The following is a 23,745-nucleotide window of genomic DNA, read 5'->3' on the forward strand; positions in this document are numbered from 1 at the left end:
GTTTTTCCAATAGCTCATGCTGCACGGAATGAAGGCCGTATTTTCCAAACTTTGCTGGCTGTGACCTATAGCAAGAAATACATCTTAATCTCTACCTCATACACACATACCCACTGACATGGGAAACAAAGATTCACAAAACAGGACTTATCCTTTCTATGTGGGAGACTCTTTGATTTTTTTTTTCAATTTCATTTATAAAAATGTTGGGACCAGCAAGTTGATTTCACTGTGTTTTAATGGATCAGGTACTCACAGTATAAAAATCATTATGGTCATTGTCAAGGTTTTGGAGTCAGAGGGACCCAGGTTTGAATCCTGGTTTGGGCACCTAGAAGCTGTATGAACTTAGGCAAGTCATTCCTGCTGTATCATAAAATCCTCAGTTTCTTCATCTGTAAAATGGGGATGTCATAGAGCCTGCTTCAAGGGGTGACTGTGAGGATTAAATGGGATAGTACAGCTAAAGCTCCTGGTACAGAGTGAACACTCAATGAGTGTGAGATTTTGATGCAATTGCAGTTGTTACTGTTCTGGCACCACTTGGCGGGGCAAGCAGAATGAGGGTGGGACTCACACTCCTGCGGAATGGTGGTCAGGAAAGACTTCTTGGAGGAGGAGGCACTGAGACAGGGCAGCAGGATGACTGGGTCCCACCACTATCCCCACAGTGAGCAGGAACCCTGTGTGAGCATCCCAGGCCAGAAAAGGCACTCCTCCTTCCACGAAGGGCAGACTTCTTCCCAAGGATTTTTGGCTGGACCTAGAGCTGACCACGTTAGATGCCTTTGCCTTCCACATTTAGGTCTCTAATCCACCTGGAATTGATTTTTGTGTCTGGTGTAAAGATCCAATTTCTTTTTTCCCCCCGTTTCTGAATGGATAACCAGTTACCCCTGCTCTGTTTATTAAAAAGTCCATCCTTTCCTGCTGATTTGTACACCATCTCCTTCATATATCACGGTTCCATATGTGCACGGATCAGGGTCTGGACTGGATTCTGTTTCATTGGTCTATTTATCTACCCCGTGCCAATACCACCCTGTCTTAATTACTGTAGCTCTATAGTGATTCCTGATGCCTGGTAAGCCTGTCCCCCTGCCTTGTTCTCCCTTAGAAGGACCTGGGCTTGCTTTGGGCCTGTGCTCTTCTCTACATGTTTCAGAACCAGCCTTTGATGGATGAGGATCGAAGAGCCCTGGGGAACTCTGGACATGCTGTCCTCAGCACGAATCATCTAGAGCCTGGGCCTGAGGCACCTCCTCAACTCCCTGCTGCCATCACCCCTAGATGAAACTTTAGCTGCCCAGGAAGTAATCTCTGATTTGAAGGGAAAGACACCAGGAATGTGCCTGGGTCTGAGCCCCTTCTGCCTGCCGCGTGCCCGGTGGCTCCTTTGGTTTCCCTCCCAGTGGCTCAGTCCTCGTCATTTTGCTCAGGGTGCCTGCAGCTCCTTCCAGAAGACTGCTTGCTTCCGTGTCCCTGCCTGACAAGGACATAACCCTGGACCAACATGGATGTGTCCTTCATCAGCAATGCCAGAGTCCTGGAGGAAAACTCCCCACATCAAATCTTCACATGGACAAAAAATTTGTTGGCTTAAATGTTTGCAAATTCCCTTCCTTCCTTCCTTCCTTCCTTCCTTCCTTCCTTCCTTCCTTCTTTCCTTTCTTCCGTCCTTCCTTCCTTCCCTCCTTCCTTCCTTCCTTCTCTTTCTTTCTTTTTTTGACAGAGTCTTGCTCCGTCACCCAAGCTGGAGTACAGTGGCATGATCAGGGCTCACTGCAGCCTTGATCTCCTGGGTTCAGTCAGTCTTCCTGACTCAGCTTCCCGAGTAGCTGGGACTATAGGTGAAAGCCACTACACCTGGCTAATTTTTGTATTTTTTGTGGAGACAGGGTTTCGCCATGTTTCCCATGGTGGTCTTGAACTCCTGGGCTCAAACAATCCACCTGCTTTGGCCTCCCAAAATGTTGGGATTACATGCATGAGCCACTGCACCCAGTCACATATATTTTCTTTACCTGAAAATAGGCCCTGGGGTGGGGTGGGAGGAAGAGACTTGTCACTCGTGCTTATAATTTAGTCTATCCTTCAGTTGAAAGATCCAGGTTGGTGCCTTTGCTGCCTTCTCTGGAGACCATTCTGACAATGGCTTGGATGACAAGGAAATGACTCATTGCAAACTCTGATTTCGTGAAATGGCTTAAAGAAAGGAGCATGATTCATGGGCTAAATACACATGGTTGCTGTGGCTTGCTAAATTAGATATGTGCACCCCGTAGTTTTCAGCATACAGGTGTTTACCTGCTTCCAGAATTCAAAAACACTTGCCAAATGGTGGCTCAGTTGGTTTGACATATTGGATTAGGGTGGGAATTCATGGTGACCCACCCCAACTGGTATTCTTCCCTGTTGATGGTGGGTGAAGCCCTCCTCACCTTGAGCCTCAGTTTATTCATCTGTGAAATGAGGATTTGGACTGGATGATCTCCCAGATTCCTCTTAACTCTTGTTTCTGTGATTCTACCTTTGTGGTTTAAGAGCACAGAAATCAGAAACCATTCTTTCCATTCTCTTGGCAAGAAGACAGTTATTTCTGCCTTGCTTTTGGTTATGGACCCTCTATCCCTGCACTAAGGAGTGTGGGGTCTCTGGCCGACTGGAGCTGGGAGAGGGCAATATGAAGGCCAGAGGGAGCAAAGTTTGGATTCTTGTGAAGTTGCACTGAGTCCTGCCCACCTCCTCTCCTGGGAAGATTGTTGATTCTGGACAACTGTCTTGTTCCACCAAGCTGACTCTGCCTTTTCAACATTGGAGGTGTACATGAGCCCCTGTGGGCCTTGGCACAGGCATGGACTAATCTGGCTTGGTGGCTGAGCTCAGAACGTGGAGTTGGCATTTGACTAAGATACTGTGGAGTCTTGGTGCTGAGACATCTCTGTTTCTTCTTTCAGACCACAGAGTATTCAGCCATGGCCTCGCTGGCTGGTGGGCTGGACGACATGAAGGCCAATCTGGCCAGCCCCACGCCTGCTGACATCGGGAGCAGTGTGCCAGGCCCGCAGTCCTACCCCATTGTGACAGGTGAGGGCACCTGGGGCGTGGGGGATGAGTGAGGGAGGAAGAGAGAGAGAGGAGTGTATGGTGGGAAGAGTGGCTTCTTGGTGTGTTTGGATGTGATTGGCCAATTTTGTTTTAACGAGGTTATAAGGTCTGGGAACAGGTCAGATGCTAGGGCCAGGGTTGCAGCTGTGATGAGACATGGCTGGATATGGTTCCAACAAAGCCAGGGAGAACAAATGCCAAATGGACTGTGGGCTGGAGGGGACTTGGGGTGGGAGGCAGGACACCTCCTGCCAGAGGGGCCCCCATGGGTGGGGCTGAGTGTTCAGAGGCCTAAGGTTTATCGCTTTCATGAGAAAGGCCACCCTGGTGGGCACCAGCCTCAAGGAGGAACGGGATTCTTTGCAGATTGCTGTTGGCAGGCAGAAACTGAGTCAAGAAGGGCAGGCAGCGTAGGTTAGAAGGTGCTTGGTGGATGCAAAGCAGCCATCCTCTGGAAGTCCCAGGACCAGACTGTTTAGCTGTCTTTGTAGAGATTGGGAGTGTGGGTCCTGGAGGTGCACTGTGGTGTTTGATCGTGCCATTTACTAACTGTGCAGTCTTGGGTGAGCCATGACTTTAAGCTGCACAGCGGGACTAGTGCTAGCACCTGTCCCAGGGGGCTGTTGTGAGGGTTAATGGGTTTGTATGTGGAAGGTGCTTGGACTCTCATCTGGTACACGGTAAGCATCCAACACATGCAGCTGTTAGGATTCTTCTCAGAACCCTCTCCCTGTGGCAGGTCACCATGGGGCTTGCTGGCTTGCTGCTGCAGAAGGGCTGGATGCGTGGGCCAGGAGGGGCAGACCCCTGGCCCAGCTGTGCTGGGATAATGTGGAGCCGACTCCATATGGACAGACTCAGCTGCCAGCTCTTGGTTGTCTAACCGGACAGGCAGGAGGCCCTCTCAGATACTGCACAAATAGACAAGGGGCTGGCGGGCCACACTTGGGCCAGAGCCGTGGGTCCAGTTTGAGGTAGCAGGATGCCCATGTGGGCTGATAGGCAGGGCACAGTGAATAGTGACAGTGACATGGGACTCGTAGACATGCAGGTGAACTGTGGGTGCATCAGGGAAGCTGGGTTAGACTCGGGTTAGAACAGTGGAGGGTGTCACTTAGGCCAAAGCAGCAAGACAAGGAGGGCCCAGCTCCGAGACCTGGGCTGACGGGTCAGCACTGAGGCTCAGGCAGAAGAGCGGGGCCCTATTTGCAGCTCTGAGCACCACGTGAGGGCCAGTCAGGTGGCAAGAGCGACTTTGTCCCCCATCCACCGGAGGTGGGCCAAGAGCTTGGAATGCACCCAGGCCTGAGGTGGGAGATGTTAGTGAGGGGCAGGGAGCTGGGGAGCCCCAGCTGGAGTGAGCCTTTGCTGACCCCACAGGTGTCCGTGGAGGTCCCCTCTCCTGGTGTCACAAGAATCCATGACAAGACCTCTGAAGGCACTCCCCTTTCACAGATGCAGAAACCAAGTCTCAGGGAGGGGCAGTGGCTTGCCCAACATAAGGGGCAAGGGGGAGTTAGAGCTAGCCCTCTGGCTCCCAAATCCTGGGCCCTGTTTCCTTTTTTTCAAGGAACTACAAGTAATTATAGAGGTGGGCATGGCAGAGTGCAAAGAAGCCTGGATTAGTGAACAATAATAGCAACTGGCACTTCACTGAGCACTTACTGAGAAGCAGGCATTGTGCTAAGTGAACTCACTTTACCTTCAGAGGAACCCTGGGAGGTGGGACCATTATGATCAGGTCCATTTCACAAATAGACAAACTGAGGCTTGGGGCAGTTGAGTGGCTTGTTGAGATCACAGCTGGTGAGCAGTGGAGTTGCAGTTAAATGCCAGGGCCCGAGCTGCTGGCCACGCTGCCACACAGATCAGCTGGGGCTCATCCAGCACGGTCACTGCCTTGCTGTCTAACTCTGGACACATCTCTGAGCCTCCGTTTCTCCACCTGTAAAAGGGTCCTGGTCTCTCAGTGTCCAGGTAAGGATCAAATGAGATCCAAGAGGAGACTGTTCTGCAGAAAGGAGGGTTTGTTACTGGGATCCAAGTTTATAGAAGATTGGGCAGGCAGATCACAAGAAGATGTTATAGGGTTACCTTGGAGACATTGTGGGTTTGGTTCCAGAACACTGCAATAAAGCAAATATCTCAGTAAAGTGAGTCACACACATTTTTTGGTTTCCTAGTGCATATAAAAGCTATGTCCGGCTGGGCACAGTGGCTCACGTCTGTAATCCCAGCACTTTGGGGGGCCGAGGTGGGCAGATCACCTGAGGTCAGGAGTTCGAGACCAGTCTGGCCAACATGGTGAAACCCCGTTGCTACTAAAAATACAAAATTAGTTGGGCGTGGTGGTGCATGCCTGTAATCCCAGCTACTTGGGAGGCTGAGGCAGGAGAATTGCTTGAACCTGGGATGTGGAAGTTGCAGTGAGCCAAGATTGTGCCATAGCACTCCAGCCTGGGCAATAAGAGCCAAACTCCATCTCAAAAAAAAAAAAAAAAGATATGTCTATGCTATACAGGTTGAGCATCTGAAATGCTCCAATATCTGAAACTTTTTGAGTATGACATGATGCTCACAGGAAATGCTCACTGAGGCATTTCAAATTTTGGATGTTCAGATTAGGAGTAGAACTGGTAAATATAAAGCAAATATTCCAAAATCCAAAACGATCCAAAATCTGAAACAGTTCTGGTCCCACGCATTTTGGATAAGGGATACTCAATCAGTACTGTAGTCTAGTAAGTGTGCATTATGTCTTTTTAAAAGACACATACCTTAATTTAAAAATAGTTATTGCTAAAAATTGCTCATAATCATCTAAGCCTTCAGTGAGTCGTCTTTTTGCTGGTGGAGGGTCTTGCCTCGATGTTGGTGGCTGATGACTGATCAGGATGGTGGTTGCTGAAGATTGGGGTGGCTGTGGCAATTTCTTAAAATAGACAACGATGAAGTTTGCTACATCAGTTGACTCTTCTTTTCGTGAAAGACTTTTCTGCAGCAGGGGATGCTGTTTGATAGCATTTTATCCACCATAGAATTTCTTTCAAAACTGGAATCAGCTCTCTCAAACCCTGCCACTGCCCTACCAACTAAGTTTATGGAATATTGTAAATCCTTTGTTGGCATTTCAACAATGTTCACAGTATCTTTACCAGGAGTAGATTTCATCTTAAGAAACCACTTTCTTTGCTTATCCATAAGAAGCAATTCCTTATTCACTAAAGTTTCATCATGAGATGGCAGCAATTCAGTATATCTTCAGGCTCCACTTCTAATTCTTGTTCTCTCGCTGTTTCCACCATATCTGCAGTTACTTCCTCCACTGAAGTGAGTCATTTTCAGCCCTCAAAGTCATCCATGAGGGCTGAAATCAACCTCTTCCCAACTCCCATAATGTGGATATTTTTACCTTTTCCCTTGCATCATGAATATTCTTTTTTTTTTTTTTAGACAGAGTCTCGCTGTGTCACCCAGGCTTGAGTGCAGTGGCATGAACTGGGCTCACTGCAACCTCCGCCTCCCAGGTTCAAGCAATTCTCTGCCTCAGCCTCCCAAGTAGCTGGGATTACAGGCACCCACCACCACACCCGGCTAATTTTTGTATTTTTGTTAGAGACAAGGTTTCACCATCTTGACCAGGCTGATCTTGAACTCCTGACCTCGTGATCCACCTGCCTCAGCCTCCCAAAGTGCTGGGATTACAGGCGTGAGCCACCGTGCCCAGCTGAATCACAAATGTTCTTAATGGCATCTAGAATAGTGAATCTTTCCAGAATGTTTTTAATGTTCTTTGCCCAGATCCATCAGAAGAATCACTCTCTATGGCAGATATAGCCTCACAAAATGTCTTTCTTAAATAAGAGAACTTGAAAGTTGAAATTACTCCTTGATCCATGGGCCATGGAATGGATGTTGTGTTAGCAGGTGTGAAAACAACATCCATCTCCTTGTACATCACCAGCAGAACTCTTGGGTGACCAGGAGCAGTGTCAACGAGCAGTAATATTTTGAAAGGAATGTTTTTTTCTGAGCAGTAGGTCTCAATGGTAGGCTTAAAATATTCAGTAAACCACGCTATAAACAGAAGTGCTGTTATCCAGGCTTTATTTTTCCATTTATAGATCACAGGGAGAGTAGATTTAGCATAATTCTCAAGGACTCAAGAATTTTTGGAATGGTAAAGGAGCACCAGCTTTAACTTAAAGTCGCCAGCTCTATTAGCCACTAACAAGAGAGTCAGACTGTTCTTTGAAGCTCTTGAAGCCAGGCATTGACTTCTCCTCTCTAGTTATGAAAGTCCTAGATGGCATTTTTTTCAGTATAAGACTGTTTGGTTTATATTGAAAATCTGTTGCTTAGTGTAGTCACCTCCATCAATGATCTTAGTTCGATCTTAGCCTCTACATCAGCACTTGCTGCTTCACCTTGCACTTTCATGTTATGGAGATGGCTTCTTTCCATAAAACTCATGAACCAATCTCTGCTAGCTTCTAACTTTCCTTCCACAGCTTCCTTACCTCTCCCAGCCTTCCTAGAATTAAAGAGAGTTAATGCCTTACTCTGGATTAGGCTTTTGTTAAAGGGAATGTTGTGACTGGTTTGATCATCTTCTTTTTTTTTTGAGACAGGGTCTCACTCTGTCACCCAGGTTGGAGTGCAGTGGTGCAATCATGGCTCACTGGTCTTGACCTCCTGGACCCAAGCAATTCTCCTACCTCAGCCTCCTGAGTAGCAGGGACTATAGGCGTGCACCACTGTGCCCGGCTAATTTTTAATTTTTTTGTAGGGACAGGGTTTTTCTATGTTTCCCAGTCTGTTCTCAAACTCCTAGGCTCAAGCAATCCTCCCACCTCGGCCTCCCAAAGTTCTGGGATTACAGAAGTGAGCAACTGTGCCTGGCCTGGAAAATTTTTTATAATTTTAGAGTGGGAAAAGTCTTTTTTAAACTAAATTCCAAATACAAAAGACAAGACAAATAAATTTAAGTATTAAACATTTAAATCTTTTGTGTGCATATGGAAGAACATCCAAAAGGCAAAGAACAAAATGAAAAAAAAAAAAAAGGTGTAGAACACAGATGACAAAAAGCTAATGTCCTCAATATATAAAGAGCTTTAAAAATGAATAAGAAAAAAATCCTTTGCCCATTTTTTTCTACTGATTTTTTTTTTTCTTAAAGTTTTGTTCAACCTGAACATCTTTTCATTGGGAAAAAATGCAGATGCCCAACAGTATATGAAAACATGTTCACCTGACTCATAACTTTAAAACTGAAAATTAAAACAATCATGAGACACTTAAAAACATCTTAACAAAGATTAAAGTTCAGTGTTGAAGATGGCATGAGAAACATATATTTTGAAACACTATTATAAGAGCATACATTGATGCAATCTCTTTCGGAGGGAAACTTGGCAATATCAATCACTTTTTTTTTTTTTAGAGCTACACGAACTGGAATGGGATCTATCAAAGTTTTAAATGCACATGTTAGCTTGCTTGACTCAGAACTTGTATATGCACTTTTAGGAATTTATGTCACAGGTATATTCACATAGATGCACAATGATATCTATTTATGTATAATCCTTACAGAATTATTTATAAAGGTAAATAAATGCAAACAATGAAACATCCATCAATAGGAGCTGGCTAAATAAATGATGGCTCTTTCACACAATAAAATACTATGCAGCCACTAAAAAGAATTAAATAGACCTATCTGTACTGATGTAAATAAGTGTCTAAGATATACTTTCAAGAAATATTAAGTATTTAAGTATTTCATTTATATGAACAATGAAAGTTTTTCATTTGTATGAGAAAATATAAAGGATGGACACACAGATGCACGTGCACGTGTGCGCGCACACACACATCAGATGCTTGTATATGAAGATCCAGTGGCAGAGCTTTGAGCCCTTTCCTCTGCTTTTGGGGGCATTATGGTGCTGTGGTAGGGATGCACTGCAGTTGAGATCTCCACCCAGATCCACCCAGCATCCCCTTGGGATAGCAAATATTCACAGTGCCCCTTTACTCTCCTGAAATTATGTCCACTAAGAATGTAGGTCTGTCTTCACATCTAATTTCAAATAAAATCAAAACAATGCCCTAGGAGGTAAATGAGATAAAAGCAAAGTTATGTATAATTAAATAATATGTACTTTGATATGTAAATACTCTGTATGTTTAAACTGCAAGACATAATGAAGGTGTCCAGGGCTTTCCCCGTGCACAGAATCACAGTGAATGCAACAGCCCCAGACATAGCCTTACGCACAGGTATAGACTAGGGACTAATACTGATTTATCCTGCCAGTGTGATTTTACAAATAGGTGAGGAACCCTTGGCAAAGTTCCAAGTAAAACAAAGCACAGGCTTTGCTCCATTTACACGGTAGTTGCATTCCTAGAAAATTCAGGGTATATTAAGACCATGGAAATTGGAAGTTCACATTTATATGTAAATGAAGTTCAGTTCCAGATTCAAATACTTATAAACAGATTTCTCACCTACCTGAATGTTTGGCAGGACAGGAGAGTTGTGAAGGATGAAGAAAAATTCTTTGCTGTGTGGGATTGTTGCACTGCAAGGCAGTAACACCCCTCAGGCAGGGAGACGCCCCCACAGATTTTCAAAACACTCTTTGTAGGTGCAGTTACCGACCCCATCGAGAACTGTTAAACACCTTGAAGGAATGTCCCCAGGAGCTGCTGGGGGGCAGGGGGCTCTGTTTCACCACGTGGCATTTATCTAATTCCACCTGTGTTAATGGATTGCTGACGCAGTGCAGAGCTCTTCAAGGGACGGTCAGAGCCTTCCGGCCCCACCTCTCCTTTTCCCCTCCCCACAAAGCCCAGAGCACTGTAGGTGCCCAGCTGGATGGTGAACCCACCCCAGGGCTCTACCCGGGGTCTGGGGGACAGATGGCTTCTGTGCTGCTCTATCTCAGCCCTCACACTCTGGGCTGCTCAGGGAAGATCTCATTCAAGAAGGATATATATGCCACATTAAATATTAAGTTAAACACCCGCTCTACCAGCTAGGGCCACAGTTCTGAAACTGCTCACCATTTGCAAACTGGTGACATGGCCAGCCTGTTACTGCACTGTCAGCAGTTTGAGCCTGTCCTGATTGGGACTAATTATCTGCCGGTGTGTCATTGGGCCACAGGCCTGCTGATGGGGGAGCCACTGTGCTTACCTGCCGGAGAGGACGGCGGGTAGGGCACCAGGCTCCCCACTTCTGCTCACCTCTCTACTGGTGAAGGACCTGGCAGACTTGCCCCCAGCTGGGTCCACCTGACCTGTTGCCTGAGAGAACAAAGGAATGGGGCCAGACTGTATCTCACTGGCCTCTTTCCCTGCGGACCATCTCTTTGCATCAGTAAGCTGGCATGTCAGGAGGAGACAGAGAGAGGCCTCTTGTGGGCCAACAAGTTTGGGAAACACTAGCCTGGTAGGTGATCTGGGCCCTGGGGACTGAGGCTCCCACTGGACACTGCCCCTTTTTAGTAGTGGAAATACCCACAAAGACAGACGGAATGGCTGCCAAGTCCCTGAGTCCACCTGCTCTGATTTGCGGCATACCTCAGGTTCAATGTTTGGAGCCTCAATACCCAAAACTTGGCAGCCCAAGAAAGTCCACCCTCTTCTGGCTTTTAATCTGAGCAACAGCCAGGGGCTGAGGGAAAGAGCACTGAACAGGAGTCAGAGGAACAGGTTTCTGTCTGGACTTTGCACCTAACTGGTTCTATCTTTGGACACATTGATCATCCTCTTCTCTCCAAGCTCGTTTTCCTATCTATGAAATAGAGGTGGTAATTCTGCCCTTGCCTCCCTTGACTGTTTCAAGGATAAAATGAGCCAGTGGGAGGAGGGGGATGAAGAGCCACCGAAGGGGCATCTGAGTGTATGTGGGCAGTTGTGGAGAAGGAGGCTTGGAGGGGTTCAGGATCCAGCGTTGGTGAGTCCCAACCTTCCTCAGAGCAGATGTTCTGACCATGCCCGGGCAGGCTGGGAGGATACTGTGGTCCCACTCCTCACTTCACAGCTGGGGAGACTGAGGACAAGAGAGGGAAGTGACCTGCTCAAGGCCACATTCAGTGAGTGAGAGCTGGAGCCCCAGTTACAGCTCCCTGAGGGCCCTCGCTTCCATAGCCTGCTGACATTATATGATTAAATGGACTAAAAAAATCCCAGTTCAAATTTCCTGGAGGCATCTCTTTTAGTGTGCAGTTGAGAATGTCAGCAGGGAAGCCAGATTGCCGGAGCTGGAGGCCCACTTCACTGCATTCTAGCTGGGTAATCTCAGGCAAGTTACTAACTTCTGGGCCCAAGTTCCCCATCTGTAAAATGGGACAGCACTAGAGTTTTCTCACAGCTTCTGGCAAGGATTATATGAGTGGTCCTTGCGTAGCGCTTAGCACAGTGCTTGGCACATGGTAAACACCCCATAAATGGTAGTTATTACTATGTGTATGGGCTCTTGTCCAGAGTCCCTTATCTCTGCCCTGGGGGCGTAAGACAAAGAGACGTATGCCCAGTGACAGCTCTCTACATGGGGATGCTCTCAGAAGGGTCCTGATCCCGCAGAAATTCACAGAAGGTGGTGGAGTCTTGGAGATGCCATCAGGACGTCTGATTGAGGGGCAGGGATGCAGAGCTCTGAAGTTTTTCCACTTGTTTAGAGTCCCGGCATCTATCATCAGAAGCAGGGACCTCCACTGTGGGTTTGGGGATTTTGGGGAAACAGTAAACGCTGCATGGCGCTGCTTTCAGCCTGTGAACCCACGGACTCCAGACCTGGGGCGTCTCAGGGGCTGGGGAGCCCAGGCTGGTTTCTGCTGCATGGTGGAGACCCTCCGCTGGGCTGAGTGACTTTGGGGTTTTCCTCCTCAGGAAATATGTTCTGCCTCCCCTGTCACACTCCCCTCTGGCGGAGTGCCAGGCAGCTCTGAACAGCCATTTGTCCATATTTCCATGGGGCGTGCCTCCTTTGACCCATTTTTTATGAATAATAAAGCAAAAATACAAGAAACGCCTTGTGTATCGAGGCTGCCAAAAGGTGCTGTGAAAAATTACAACAAGAGCTACAGTGCAGCTTGATACCCTGCAACTGAGTGTCGGCCACGGAGCCGTCCTCGGAATTCCATGGAAGATGCTAGGCTGGCTCTCAGAGTTGTTCTGTGGGCCAGGCGTGTGGCTCATGCCTGTAATCCCAGCACTTTGATAGGTCAAGGCGGGAGGATCACTTGAGCCCAGGAGTTCAAGACTAGCCTGGGCAACATAGGGAGACCCCCCCATCTCAAAAAATAAAAAACTGTTTTGTGCATAGGAAAGGAGATAATATCAACACTTAGAGCTCACTGGACTCTTGCTCTGTGCCAGGCTGGGAGTACCATGTGCCCCTGGTGGACAGTCCCTGCCCTCACTGGGCTGACCTGTGGGGCAGAGCCAGGCAATTTATAGTAAACACGGAATAAATTTGCAATGTAATTTTACCATGGCGTGTGCTCTGAAGAAAATAAGTGGGAGAGAATAGAGAGCCTCAGGGAGTGGTGCCCAGCGGGGTGGGTCTCTGTAAAATGGTGGTGTTTGATCTGAGATCTAAATGTTGAGAAGCTTTGTGGGGAGCTGGGGGAAAGGCATTCTGGCAGAAATCACAGCTTCAGCCTTTTACATGTACAAGTGAATGAATGAATGAATGACATGCATACCCTAAAGGATGGGGCAGATTTCTCAGTTCTTTCTGTGCTGACAGCTAGGCTCAGCCCATAAATCAGGCCTCAAGGGCTCTTGGAGTTAGAGAAAAGCATAGAGGTTAGGCAGCCTGATTCTTCACACAGCCCGGGGTCAGTTCCACATCAGGACTTGGTCACCTCTGGTGTTGAGGATTTCCCTGCCACAAAGGCGAAGTCTCTCCCAGCAGTACTTACCCGGAGCTGTTCTCAGTTGAAGTGATTTCCTTTCCCACTGTCAGGCCAGAAACGGAGGTATCTGTAAAGTCCAGGCGGACATCTATGCTTTGAACTCATAGACCAGGCACTGCCCAACATGTCCCTCAGCCTGGTGTGTGCCCCCGAGGTCCAGCCCAAAGATGCTTTGATTTGCATAGAGTTTTTTTAAACTTAAAAAAAATTAGACCTAACATTTTAACAACCAGAGGAAATACACCCCAATGTCCATCCATGGGGGTCTTGTTACAGACAGAATAGCTCGTCCACACAATGGAGTGCGAAAGAACGAGGAGGCTCTTTGTATCTTCACAGGGGATGTAAATAATGTGTCTTGGAGATACATTATTTATGAAAAATGAAAAAGCAAGGTAAAGAATAGTGTACACAGCATCCTGCCTTTGCGTAAAAAAGAGACAATGGGAATGCATATTTGTGTTTGTGAGAGTTAAAGAAACTCTGGAAAGGTACTCAGGACTTAACCATGTTTAAGCAGAGGGTATGGGGAGAGCACTTTTTACTGAGTGCTATTTACATTTTAATTTTTTGAACCTTAACATATCAGCTATCAAAAAGTTAAATTTAAAAGTGCCTTAAAAATCAGGAGATTTAACATAAAGAGGGTGGACTGCTTGAGCTGAGGAGTTCAAGACCAGCCTGAGTAACATGGTGAAACCCCCTCTCTACAAAAAGCTGCAAACATTAGCCGGATGTGGTGGTGTGCACCTATAGTCCCAGCTACTTGGGAGGCTGAGCCAGGAGGATCACCTGAGTCCAGGAGGTCAAGGCTGCAGTGAGCCACGATCGTGCCACTGCACTCCAACCTGGGTGAAGGATCGAGACCCTATATGTAAAAAAGCAAGAATTGAAATGTCTAGCTTCTTTTGGAAAAGCGGAAGACTTGGCCACCTTGGGTCGACATTCCCATGTAGCCACACTTGGGGAGACTTGAGAAGTGGTTGCCCCTGGAGCTGAAGCAGCAGGCTCCTGTTTACCCTAGACCCCACCCGGCAGCTTAATCCACTTACCTTACCTCCTGGCCCCTGTGGGCACTGGGTTTTCAACCCTGTTCTAACCCGTCACCCCATCCTTCCTGTGTCCTCTTACCCTCATTCCTGCCCAATAGAAACTCCTCTCTCAAGCCAGGAAGGGCAACCCACAGGCTCTCCAGCTAGCCTTCCCTGTCCCTGACCTCAGGCCTCTGCTCAGGCTATTCTGCCTGCTTGGGATGGCTTTCCCCAGTATCAGCTCAGTGTGCAAACCATCCACTGGGAAGGGCCTGGAGCAGCGAGTGCAAAGTTCTCAAGAATTTGCGGCAACCCAGCGTTTCATCCCGGTGTAGTGACATCACGCTCTCTCCAGACTCCATGTTGTGGGCCCTTTGCAGTAGCAGGGGCTGCAGCATGAAAATTCCATATCCAAATTGGACTCTCTCCAGAGATACAGGGCTATTTGCATTCCAGAACGATTCGGGGGTGAATTTTATTGAAATTTAAAGTATTTGTTTTTTCTCTGGTAAATAGACTCACAATTATAGATTCTTGGATCCCTAGAAGCCTAGAATTTTGGAATCTTAGTTTTTGGAAGGCTACTCAGAGGTTCAGAGATGCCAGAGGTCTGATCATTTTAAAGCTGAAATGAAACTCAAGCATCTTCGTAATTAAAATGCATGTAGAAGAAAAATATGATTTGCTTTTAGGTTAGCTCAGTGTTCCCAAGAAATATTTGTTGAATAAAATGAATTAATATTTGTGTAAAGTGCAGCATCAATTAAACAAATAATTTCAGAGGAAAGTACTCCAGTTGTTTCTGACCTTATATTTTATAGAATAAAAAATAACATGAAGCTGGACAGCCATTCTGGTAATGCTTTCATAGATTTTTATACTTGTGAGTGGCTTGGGAGCCGACCCTTCCAAAGAGCCTTCAAGCAGGTCTCTGGGCCTCCAGCGTCCAGCCCACCCTGCTGTGATCCGTCTTCCTAAAATAGCGATTTCATAGCTTGTTCTTGTGGTCAGAGATCCCCACTGCCTTGTCATTGTCTGGAGGAGAAAAGGTGCAAAGGACAGCGCCTGGGCAATTTGCAGAGTTTCTGCCATTCATCACCCATTCACTCATCTCTCCATTAAAACTGAACTCCTCCTTCACATCAGACCTCAGCCTAGTCTAGGTCCTGAGGGTTTTAGAGTTCCTGCCCTCAACCAACCCACAGTCTGATGGGGATACACAGCAAAGCAAAACAAAACAAAAATGAAGAAGAAAGGGAAATACTGTGGGAGAAGCCAAGTGCTTTTGACAGCGTGAAGGAGGGAACAGTCGCTTCTCTTTGTGGGGTTTGGGGAAGGTTTTATGGAGGAAGCAACATCTAAGCTGCTCCAGGGAAACCATCCACCCTTGGCTTCTCTGCTCTGAGGTTTGGTTTAATCTCTCACCATTCTCTTAAAAAAAAACAAATCTTTTTTTTTTTGGAAACAGGGTTTACCCTGTGGCCCAGGCTGGAATGCAGCGGTGTGATCTCAGCTCACTGCACCCTCGTCCTCCCAACCTCAAGGGATCCTCCCACCTCAGTCTTTCAAGTAGTGGGGACTACAGGCGCACACCACTATGCTGGCTAATTTTTGTTGTTTTTTTTTTTTTTTTTTTTGAGACGGAGTCTCGCTCTGTTGCCCAGGCTGGAGTGCAGTGACGCAATCTCAGCTCACTGCAAGCTCCGACTCCCGGGTTTACACCATTCTCCTGCCTCAGCCTCCCGAGTAGCTGGGACAACAGGTGCCCGCCACCTCGCCTGGCTAGTTTTTTTTTTGTTTTTGTATTTTTTAGTAGAGACGGGGTTTCACCGTGTTAGCCAGGATGGTCTCGATCTCCTGACCTCGTGATCCGCCCGTCTTGGCCTCCCAAAGTGCTGGGATTACAGGCTTGAGCCACCGCGCCCAGCCTAATTTTTGTATTTTTTTGTAGAAACAGCATTTCGCCATGTTGCCCAGGCTGGTCTCAAACTCCTGGGTTCGAGCAATCCTCCCACCTTGACCTCACAAAGTGAATAATTCCTTTTTAATTGCAAAGTAATACATGTTCACTGTAAAATAAATTCAAATGGCACGGAAGTATGTACAGCAATGTGTCCCCACGTCTCTTCAGTCTATTACTAATCCATTCTGTAGATGTCATCAGAGTTGACGATTTGGTATGTATTCTTCAAGAACCTTTGCTGTGCATAAAGAAACATGTCAGTATGTACACATACAGTTTATTTCCTATAAATGGGTTCAAACTCTCTGCATTGTTGTTTAATTTTTTTAAGGTTATTCATGTTTTAAGGACACTCTAGCTGTCTGTAGGTAAAGAGCTTCTACCCTGTCTAGTGAACTGGATGAACCAGCATGGACTTTTCTCTAGCCGTGTGGCTGACCAGCCCCAATCCTCAGGGTCAGGGGGCGAATCTCTCTCAGTATTTGATACGCGGGGCTTCAGAGGTGAACAGGCCCAAGAAGGGCAGAGGGCAGGGCACCCTGACATCCACAGGAGACCCAGGGTTGTCGGCATACAGACAGCTGACTTGGAGCCTGGCTGTGGCCTCCCCCATGCTATGCGAGGACGGGGGCTGCCAGGAGGACAAGGGGAAGCCATGGGGAGAAAGCTTGAGTTTAGTGAGAAGAAGCACTTCTGAGCAGTTTGAACTCTCTGAAAGCTGAATAGGCTGCCTCAGGAGATAATAACAATGATAGCTAATGTTTAAGAATAAGCATTTGTTACGTATTTTGGTTCATTTAATCTTTTACTCTTTAAAACACAGGCACTATTTTGGTCCAAGTAACAGTTAAAGAAACCTCGTGAGTTCACACAGCTAGTAAGTGGCGGTATGGTTTTCTCCTAACTCCTCTATGGTCCTGCCTCCCTTCGTAGCAAGCCCCTCAAGCAGAGCTCTTTCCCGCTCACTGGTAGCACAGAGAGGCTAGTGTCCACCAGGGAATGGGAAGCTGATCAAACGTGCAGTCCTAGGTACAGATGCTGGATCAGACTGCCTGGCTTTGAATCCCAGCTCTGCCACTTATGAATTGGTGACCTCGGTTTTTCAACATGTGTGTGTGTGTATGTGCGCACACCTCAGTCTCCTCATCTATAAAATGGGGATAGAACTCGCTATGTAGATGAAGTGAGTGGATAACTTGCAAAGCGCTAAAAGCCCTGCCTGGGCTTGTTACATGTGGCTTTGAAAATCTGGAGCTGGGGAAAACAACCTGAGTCAGAGAGTCAGACTTAGGGGTCCCCTGCAGAGGGGATGGTGGGAGAGCTTGTGGGAGTATCTGTCCAGCGTGGAGTAGGCCTGACGGCTGCCTGTCTTGGATGTTCTATTGACCTCCTGCAGTTTCCAGTTGCTGCTGTAACAAACTACCCCAATCCCAGGGGCTAAAACAATGCAAATGTATTATTGTAAAATTCTGGAGGTCAGAAGTCCTAAAATCAAAGAGTGGTGGGCTGCATTCCTTCTGGACGCCCTGGAGTAAAATTCATTTCCTTGCCTTTTCTAGCTTCTAGAGGACACATGAATTCCTTGGCTCATGGCCCCTTCCTCCATCTTCAAAGCTGGCAGAGTAGCATCTTCTCTCCTCCTTGGCCTCTGCTTCTGCAGCCACATCTTCTCTCTGTGCCTCTGACCCCCTTGCCCCCATTTCTAAGGACCCTTGTGGTTACATTGGGCCCACATGGATGATCCAGATGCTTTCCACAGTGCACAGACCTTAATTTAATCACATCTGCAAAATCCCTTTTGCCATGTGAGGTCACATAGTCACAGGTTCTGGGAATTAGGATGTAGACATCCTGGGCAGGGGGGAGGATATTCTTCTGTCTACCACGTCTCCAGGGCCAAATATAAAAGCCGTCTTGAGCACCCTGCATCCCATCGTTCCCCCGGATGACCCGTCATCTGTGAGAGACTGGGCAGCTCTTTTGTTCCATTTCTGCCTGTTCTTTCTCCACTCTCTCCGTGAGCACTGGCTGATTCTCACTCTGTCTTCTCCATCTGCCCCAATGCCGAGACAAGCTGTGCCCTCCCCAGGTGCCCAGAGTCGAGAGACTGGAATATTGGTGCGGGATAAACCCTAGAGATCACCAAACACAACTCCGTCATCGAACAGATGGGGATGCTTAGCACTGAGAACTCAAGTTCTCCCAAAGTCAGACACCTCTGGAACCCATACCCCTTGACTCCTATTCTAGTGCTCTCTCCTCCATGTGGAACTCAGCCTTTGTCCTTGCAGAATGGGACTTTTTTTTTTTCCTCTCCTATTCTCCTTTCTCAGCCTGGTTGATCCACTGCCCTCTATCTGCCTATCTATGAAGCTGCCCAGTGGAACCCTTTATCCAGGCCCGTCTTTTTGCCTTCTTTCAACTCAGCCATGCCGACTCCCTGACTCCAAGCCTTTGGTCTTGCTGGTTCCTGTACTTCGGATGCTTCTGTCATTTGCCCAGGGGTGGTGGCAGTCTGCTGTGAAAGGGAGAGGGGGGCCTGACTTGGAGTCAGGATCACAGATCTTCATCCCAGCTCTCCCATAACTCCTGGTAACTTTGAGAATTCCCTTCCCCTCTGTGAACCTCAGTTTTCCCATCTGCCCAGTGGGAATTATAAATCCTGGCTCATTCTTACCTTGCAGGACTACAGTGAAGCGCACATGAAAGAAAATGTGTGGTAATGGCCCAGAAGCTGTAAGGGGCTGGGTCCTCTCTTGTGAGCTCATGGAGAGCTGGCCACCTTGACTGTGCCAGGGGTCCTGCCTGCCCGGCAGGAAGGTAAAGATGAGCTGGTCCAGGGCTTTGCCTGTAAAAGGATCTCACAACACTGCTGAGGGATGTAAGAATCAGGAGGCCTGACAGTCCCTGCCCATGTGCCTTCAGTGCATGTCTCCTTGGAGCAGTCCCCAAGTGCTGCCTCCTCCAGGAAGCCCTCCACAATTACCCTACAGTCAGAAGTCATATTGCCCTTGATCAGCCCACCATTACGCCTGTTAGCTCATTGTGCCTTGATTTATAATTCTTTGTGTCCAGCCTAAATTTCTCCTTAGTCTACAAGATTCTGAATTGCCTCTGCCTTCTCCAGCACAGCCTAGTGTGGAACTTGGAATATAGTAGGTACTCAGGAAGTATTTATTGAATGAATGAATGGATGAATGGATGATGGATGAATTAATAAACCAGTGCACTGTCTATTATGATTGGTCATTACTAATTGCCCTGCACTCCACCCTTCTAGGTCATTGTCAAGGTTATTGACATGATTCAGACACTCACATACACATCTTTGATTAGCATAAAGGCACATTCGAATTCAAGATATTATCATAATTATTATTTCTTCCCAACTGCATTAGCTTCTACCGGTCTGCTGCCTTTTTCTTTTTTTTTTTTTCTTGGCCATGTTCACAGCTCAGGAAAAAAAATCTCTCTCTAATGTATCTCTATTAGCTTTTATTTTCATTATCTGTGAGGCCATAGAACTTCTACTCCCACCCTGAGATCATCTATAAATGTTTGGTAAGGCTGTTTCTGGCATGAATGCTTAGGGGCACCTGCTGCCTGTCTGGATGAACCTGTCCAGAAAAGTGTTTGCCTTTTCAGACCCATTGGTTCCTTTTGTATGCCTCTGTGAACCCAGATTCAGGATGGGGTCACATGCCCATCTTAAGGATAGTGTGGCCAAGCAGCCTATTTAGGGGGTTGGTATGTAGGATAGGGGTTTAGGGGGCTCTTCCCCCAGAGCTGGTTTCAATCCTGAACAGCCAGAGAGGCAGGCCCAAGCTAGACTCCCATGAGCCAAGAGTCACCAGCAGGAGTCATAGCTGATGCTCCCATCCACTCCCTTTGCACCATGCATTGTTCTAAGCACTTGACTTATTAATAGCTTGTCTAATCTGCATAACAACCCTTTGTGGGAGTCACTCTTCTCATCTTCATTTTACTGGTGTAATAACTGAGGTACAGAGACGCATAGAAACTTGCTCAAGGTCACACAGCTTGTAAGTGGTGTAGCCAGGTTTCAAATGCAGGCAGTCAGACTCCAGAGACCACGCACTTGACCCCTGAGCCACACTGTTCTCTTAAAGCCTGGTGAGTCATGACAGCCTAGAAGGGTGCCAGAGAAAGTCTGAGTTGGACAGACCCCTATCTGAAGAACAGAACTGATAGGTAGATCTTAGGCCATGTATGGGGGCTGGGACTGATGGGGCTTCTTGGGTGATATCTGGTTGAAGGGCAGTGGGTTGACTCAACCCTGAAAAGTTGGCATCCCCTTGGGTTAGCCTCCTGCTCAGACAGACCTCATGCAGCCTGCAGGCCTCAGCAGGCCCTGGGTGAAGGTTTGGTGAGTGAATGGGCAGACACAGCAGGTATGATTGTTCCTTCTTTCTTGGGAAACATGCTGTGTATTCTCACATGTTCCTGCCTGGGCCAGGCCACCTGGACACGTCTGAGCAGCCTCAGGGCTCTCAGCTCCTGCAGTGCAGCCTCCCAGCCTCCAGGCTGTGTGTTGTCCATTGTGGGGAGCCCTGTGCTTCAAGGAACTCCCCACCTAGACCAAAGCTTTCTTCTGTTCTTTTGCTTTCCAGCAAAAAATAAAAGCATAAGAAAGATAATTGTCACTACTTAAAAACAAATATTTTAGAGATGGGGTCTCACTATGTTGCCCAGGCTGGTCTCAAATTCCTGGGCTCAAGTGATGCTCCCACCTCAGCCTCCTGGGTAGCCAGGACCACAGATGTGAGCCACCCTGCCCAGCCAGCTGCTTTTCTTAAATAGACTTTCTTCCTCCTTCCCTGGTCTGGAGAGAGAAGGCCACGTGCCAGGGTAAGGGTCACGCCATTTAGGTCTGGTTCTCTTCAGGAACAAGTCGTGAAGTCCTCAGTTCTTCACACCCGCACCCCACGGGGTTCCTGCTTTCTTATCCTCCGTTGCCTGGCCTGCCTGAGAGGAGGAAAGATGCCAAGTCCCAGTGGTGAGGGGTGGGGAACCTCAGCCCAGGCCCCGGGGCAGGCCAGCAGGTGTGATCCAGGTATGATCCAGGTGGCTGGATTTGGGGGAAGGGGAGGGGCGGGGCCAGAGGCTGCACTTAGGGCTCTGGGCAGTGACTCTTTTCTAGCTGGACTGGCAGCCTTATGGGGTCTTTCACAACCAGTAATATCAGCCCTGGATGTTGTCGTTGCTCAGAAGGTGTTGCCCGAAAGAAAACTATGGCTGGCACAAATAGCCATCTGTGCCAGCGTGGGTGGGGGTAGATTTCTAACAGATACCTGTGGCTTCATTATTTTAAAATCCCTCTTGTGCTAATGAGGCCAATGGAGTAAAAGGCCCTAGTGGAACCCAGCCTAAGGCCATGGAGCCAGGGTGTGGCTCCCCATCCCCCCAATACTCTCTACCTGGGTCCTGCAGCCCCATTTTGGCTCCTCTCCACCTGGGCCCACAGGACCTCTCTAAGGGCTGGGCCCATCAATGGCCTCGTTTCTCTGTGGCCTGAGCACACTTCCAGCAGGGACAGGCTCTGCCCACGGCACCCTCCCGGATGAATCCCTTCTTTGACCTTTGTAATTATTCCTGTTCAATCTTCCTTCGTGTTTTCTTCCTCCTCCCTTTTTGAGGTGCTCAACTCTTGCACTCTCTCCAGTGTATTAAGGATGTGAGTGAAATTGATGACTGGGATGTCTCAGGTCTTTATGATGATGAATGACTTTCACTGCCAAAGCTTTTATTGTCTGTGATTTGGGAAGAAGGGGGAACTGATATATCAAGGCTGCCTGTCACACCATTTAATACAGTTATAAATCCTGACGTCACTAACTGGTGGTCAGGAGCTGGAGAATTCCACTGGCCACCGCTTTGCCGAGCCTTTATGGATTTTCTCCTTTCTCTGGCCTTTCTTTGCTTGACTATCACAATTGTGTTTTGGGAGGGGGGATGGGGACAGCTAGATAGTGAATTTAAAAATCGCAGGGACACTGGTCTCGGGAGGAGAGGGGAGCCCTCCCTTACCCTTACTCTGAAAGAAGGAGCAGATAGAAGGCCTTTGATTCCAATGTGAGCAAGGAAATTGTTTGGTAAGAGAAACCCCTCAAAGTATGCTAATGCCTTCCTGCATGTGCACCGCTCTCTACAGTTTACCAAGTGATTTTATATCAGTTATTTTTCAGATCCTCCTGCCATCTTGGGAGGGCAGCAGGGAAAGACTTGACCCTCGTTTTACAAAAGAGGAAACTGAGGCTCAGCAAGGTGATGTGCCTTAGCCAGGGTTATGCCACCTGGGCTGATGAGAGGAGCTCCCTGGGGTGAAGCAACGGAGCATCACCATTAGGCGTTCAGGGCGTGGGGTCAGACAGCCCTGGGCTCCAATCTCAGATCCCCCTACCATTTAGCAGCTGACCCTGGGAAGGCCACTTACATTTTCTAATACTCCATTTTCTCACCTGGAAGTGAGACTAACACTCTCCTCATTGGGTTGTTCTGAGGGTCAAATGAAATCATCCACATGGGTTTAGCTAGGTTCTTGGCTCATCAAAGGTGCTCAGTAAATGTTTTTAAAAGGTGAAACAATAAGGAGAGGCATGTGACAGATGTCACAGGTGCACAACGGGGGCCACTTCCCAAGGCTGGGTGGGAGGGCTTCCTGAGGGAGGTGACACCTGAGCACACGGAAGTGAGCAGGAATTAGCCAGCCTGGGGAAACAGGCCAGGAAGAGCATTCCAGGCAGAAGGAACAGCATGATAAAGGGTAAGTGAGGAAAGCAGCTGGAGATGAGGGAGTGGCCAGGTCCCTGAGGCTGCCAAAGACATGGGGGCAGACCCTGCAGGGCTGTGAGGGGACTCGAATCCCCAAGGGAATCTCTGTGGGGTCTTGACAGAGGGTGGACGTAAGGAGGATGAGACTCGCTGGAAGACATGACCTGCTCCAGGTGGCTATAAAAGCCCAGGAGAGAATGGTTGAGGACCTGGACCCAGGCTATGGAAAGGGGGATGGAGGAAACGTTTTGAGGGGCGGAACTGGTAATAGTCACTTCTGGGGAACAGGTGGAAGGCCGTCAACGATGGCTCCACTTGTTGGAGTTTGGGGGACCTGGGAGATAATGGAGCCAGTGGGTGAGATGAAGACCATTGGAAGAGCTGGTTTGAATATTTGACCTTGGGGTACCCCAGGGACGCTCAGGTGGAATGTCCGGAGGGCAGTGGAGGCGGGGTCAGGGCTGGAGGCATGGACACAGGTGGTGGAAGGATGCGATCACTCATTAGAGAGCTTTAGACAAGGACGATTGGGAGGAGCAGAGCTGGAGAGGGACTCTGGGAAACCAGGGTGGCTGAGGAGGAGGACGCCATGGAGGAGGATGCCATGGAGAAACCCAGAGTAGGGGAGTGAATGGTGATTGACACGCCTACCACAGATGTGCTCCATCTTGGAGGCTGTAGCAGTCACAGGACTTCATTGTAAACAACAGAATTCTCTCTGGCTGGTTAAGCGGAAAAGGGATTTTCTAAGGATGTTAGGACGCTCAGGGTCTCCAAGAGGGCCACAGAACCAGGCTTAGAGGCTTGCCGGGCATAAAGCCTGGCCCATGCTACAGGACTACACCGTGGAGCGGCCATGCAGTGGCCTGTGGACGCAGACCCTTTGGCTCACACAACCTTCGCTGGATACCAG

At 48.0% G+C, this 23,745-nt stretch overlaps 1 protein-coding gene across 5 annotated transcripts in view; it reads left to right on the forward strand.

Moving 5' to 3' along the window:
- The window catches only part of PAX5 (paired box 5), a 200,740-nt gene that overhangs the window by 109,214 nt on the left and 67,781 nt on the right, over window positions 1-23,745 (forward strand). For all 5 annotated transcript variants that reach the window (XM_033238078.1, XM_033238083.1, XM_033238079.1 and 2 more), the window contains one exon: window positions 2,958-3,087. In XM_033238078.1, coding sequence (XP_033093969.1) covers window positions 2,958-3,087 — 130 coding nt within the window. The remainder of the gene's footprint in view (window positions 1-2,957; window positions 3,088-23,745) is intronic.

Source organism: Trachypithecus francoisi, unplaced genomic scaffold (assembly GCF_009764315.1).
Source record: "Trachypithecus francoisi isolate TF-2019V2 unplaced genomic scaffold, Tfra_2.0 Lachesis_group16, whole genome shotgun sequence".
Lineage (NCBI taxonomy): Eukaryota > Metazoa > Chordata > Mammalia > Primates > Cercopithecidae > Trachypithecus > Trachypithecus francoisi.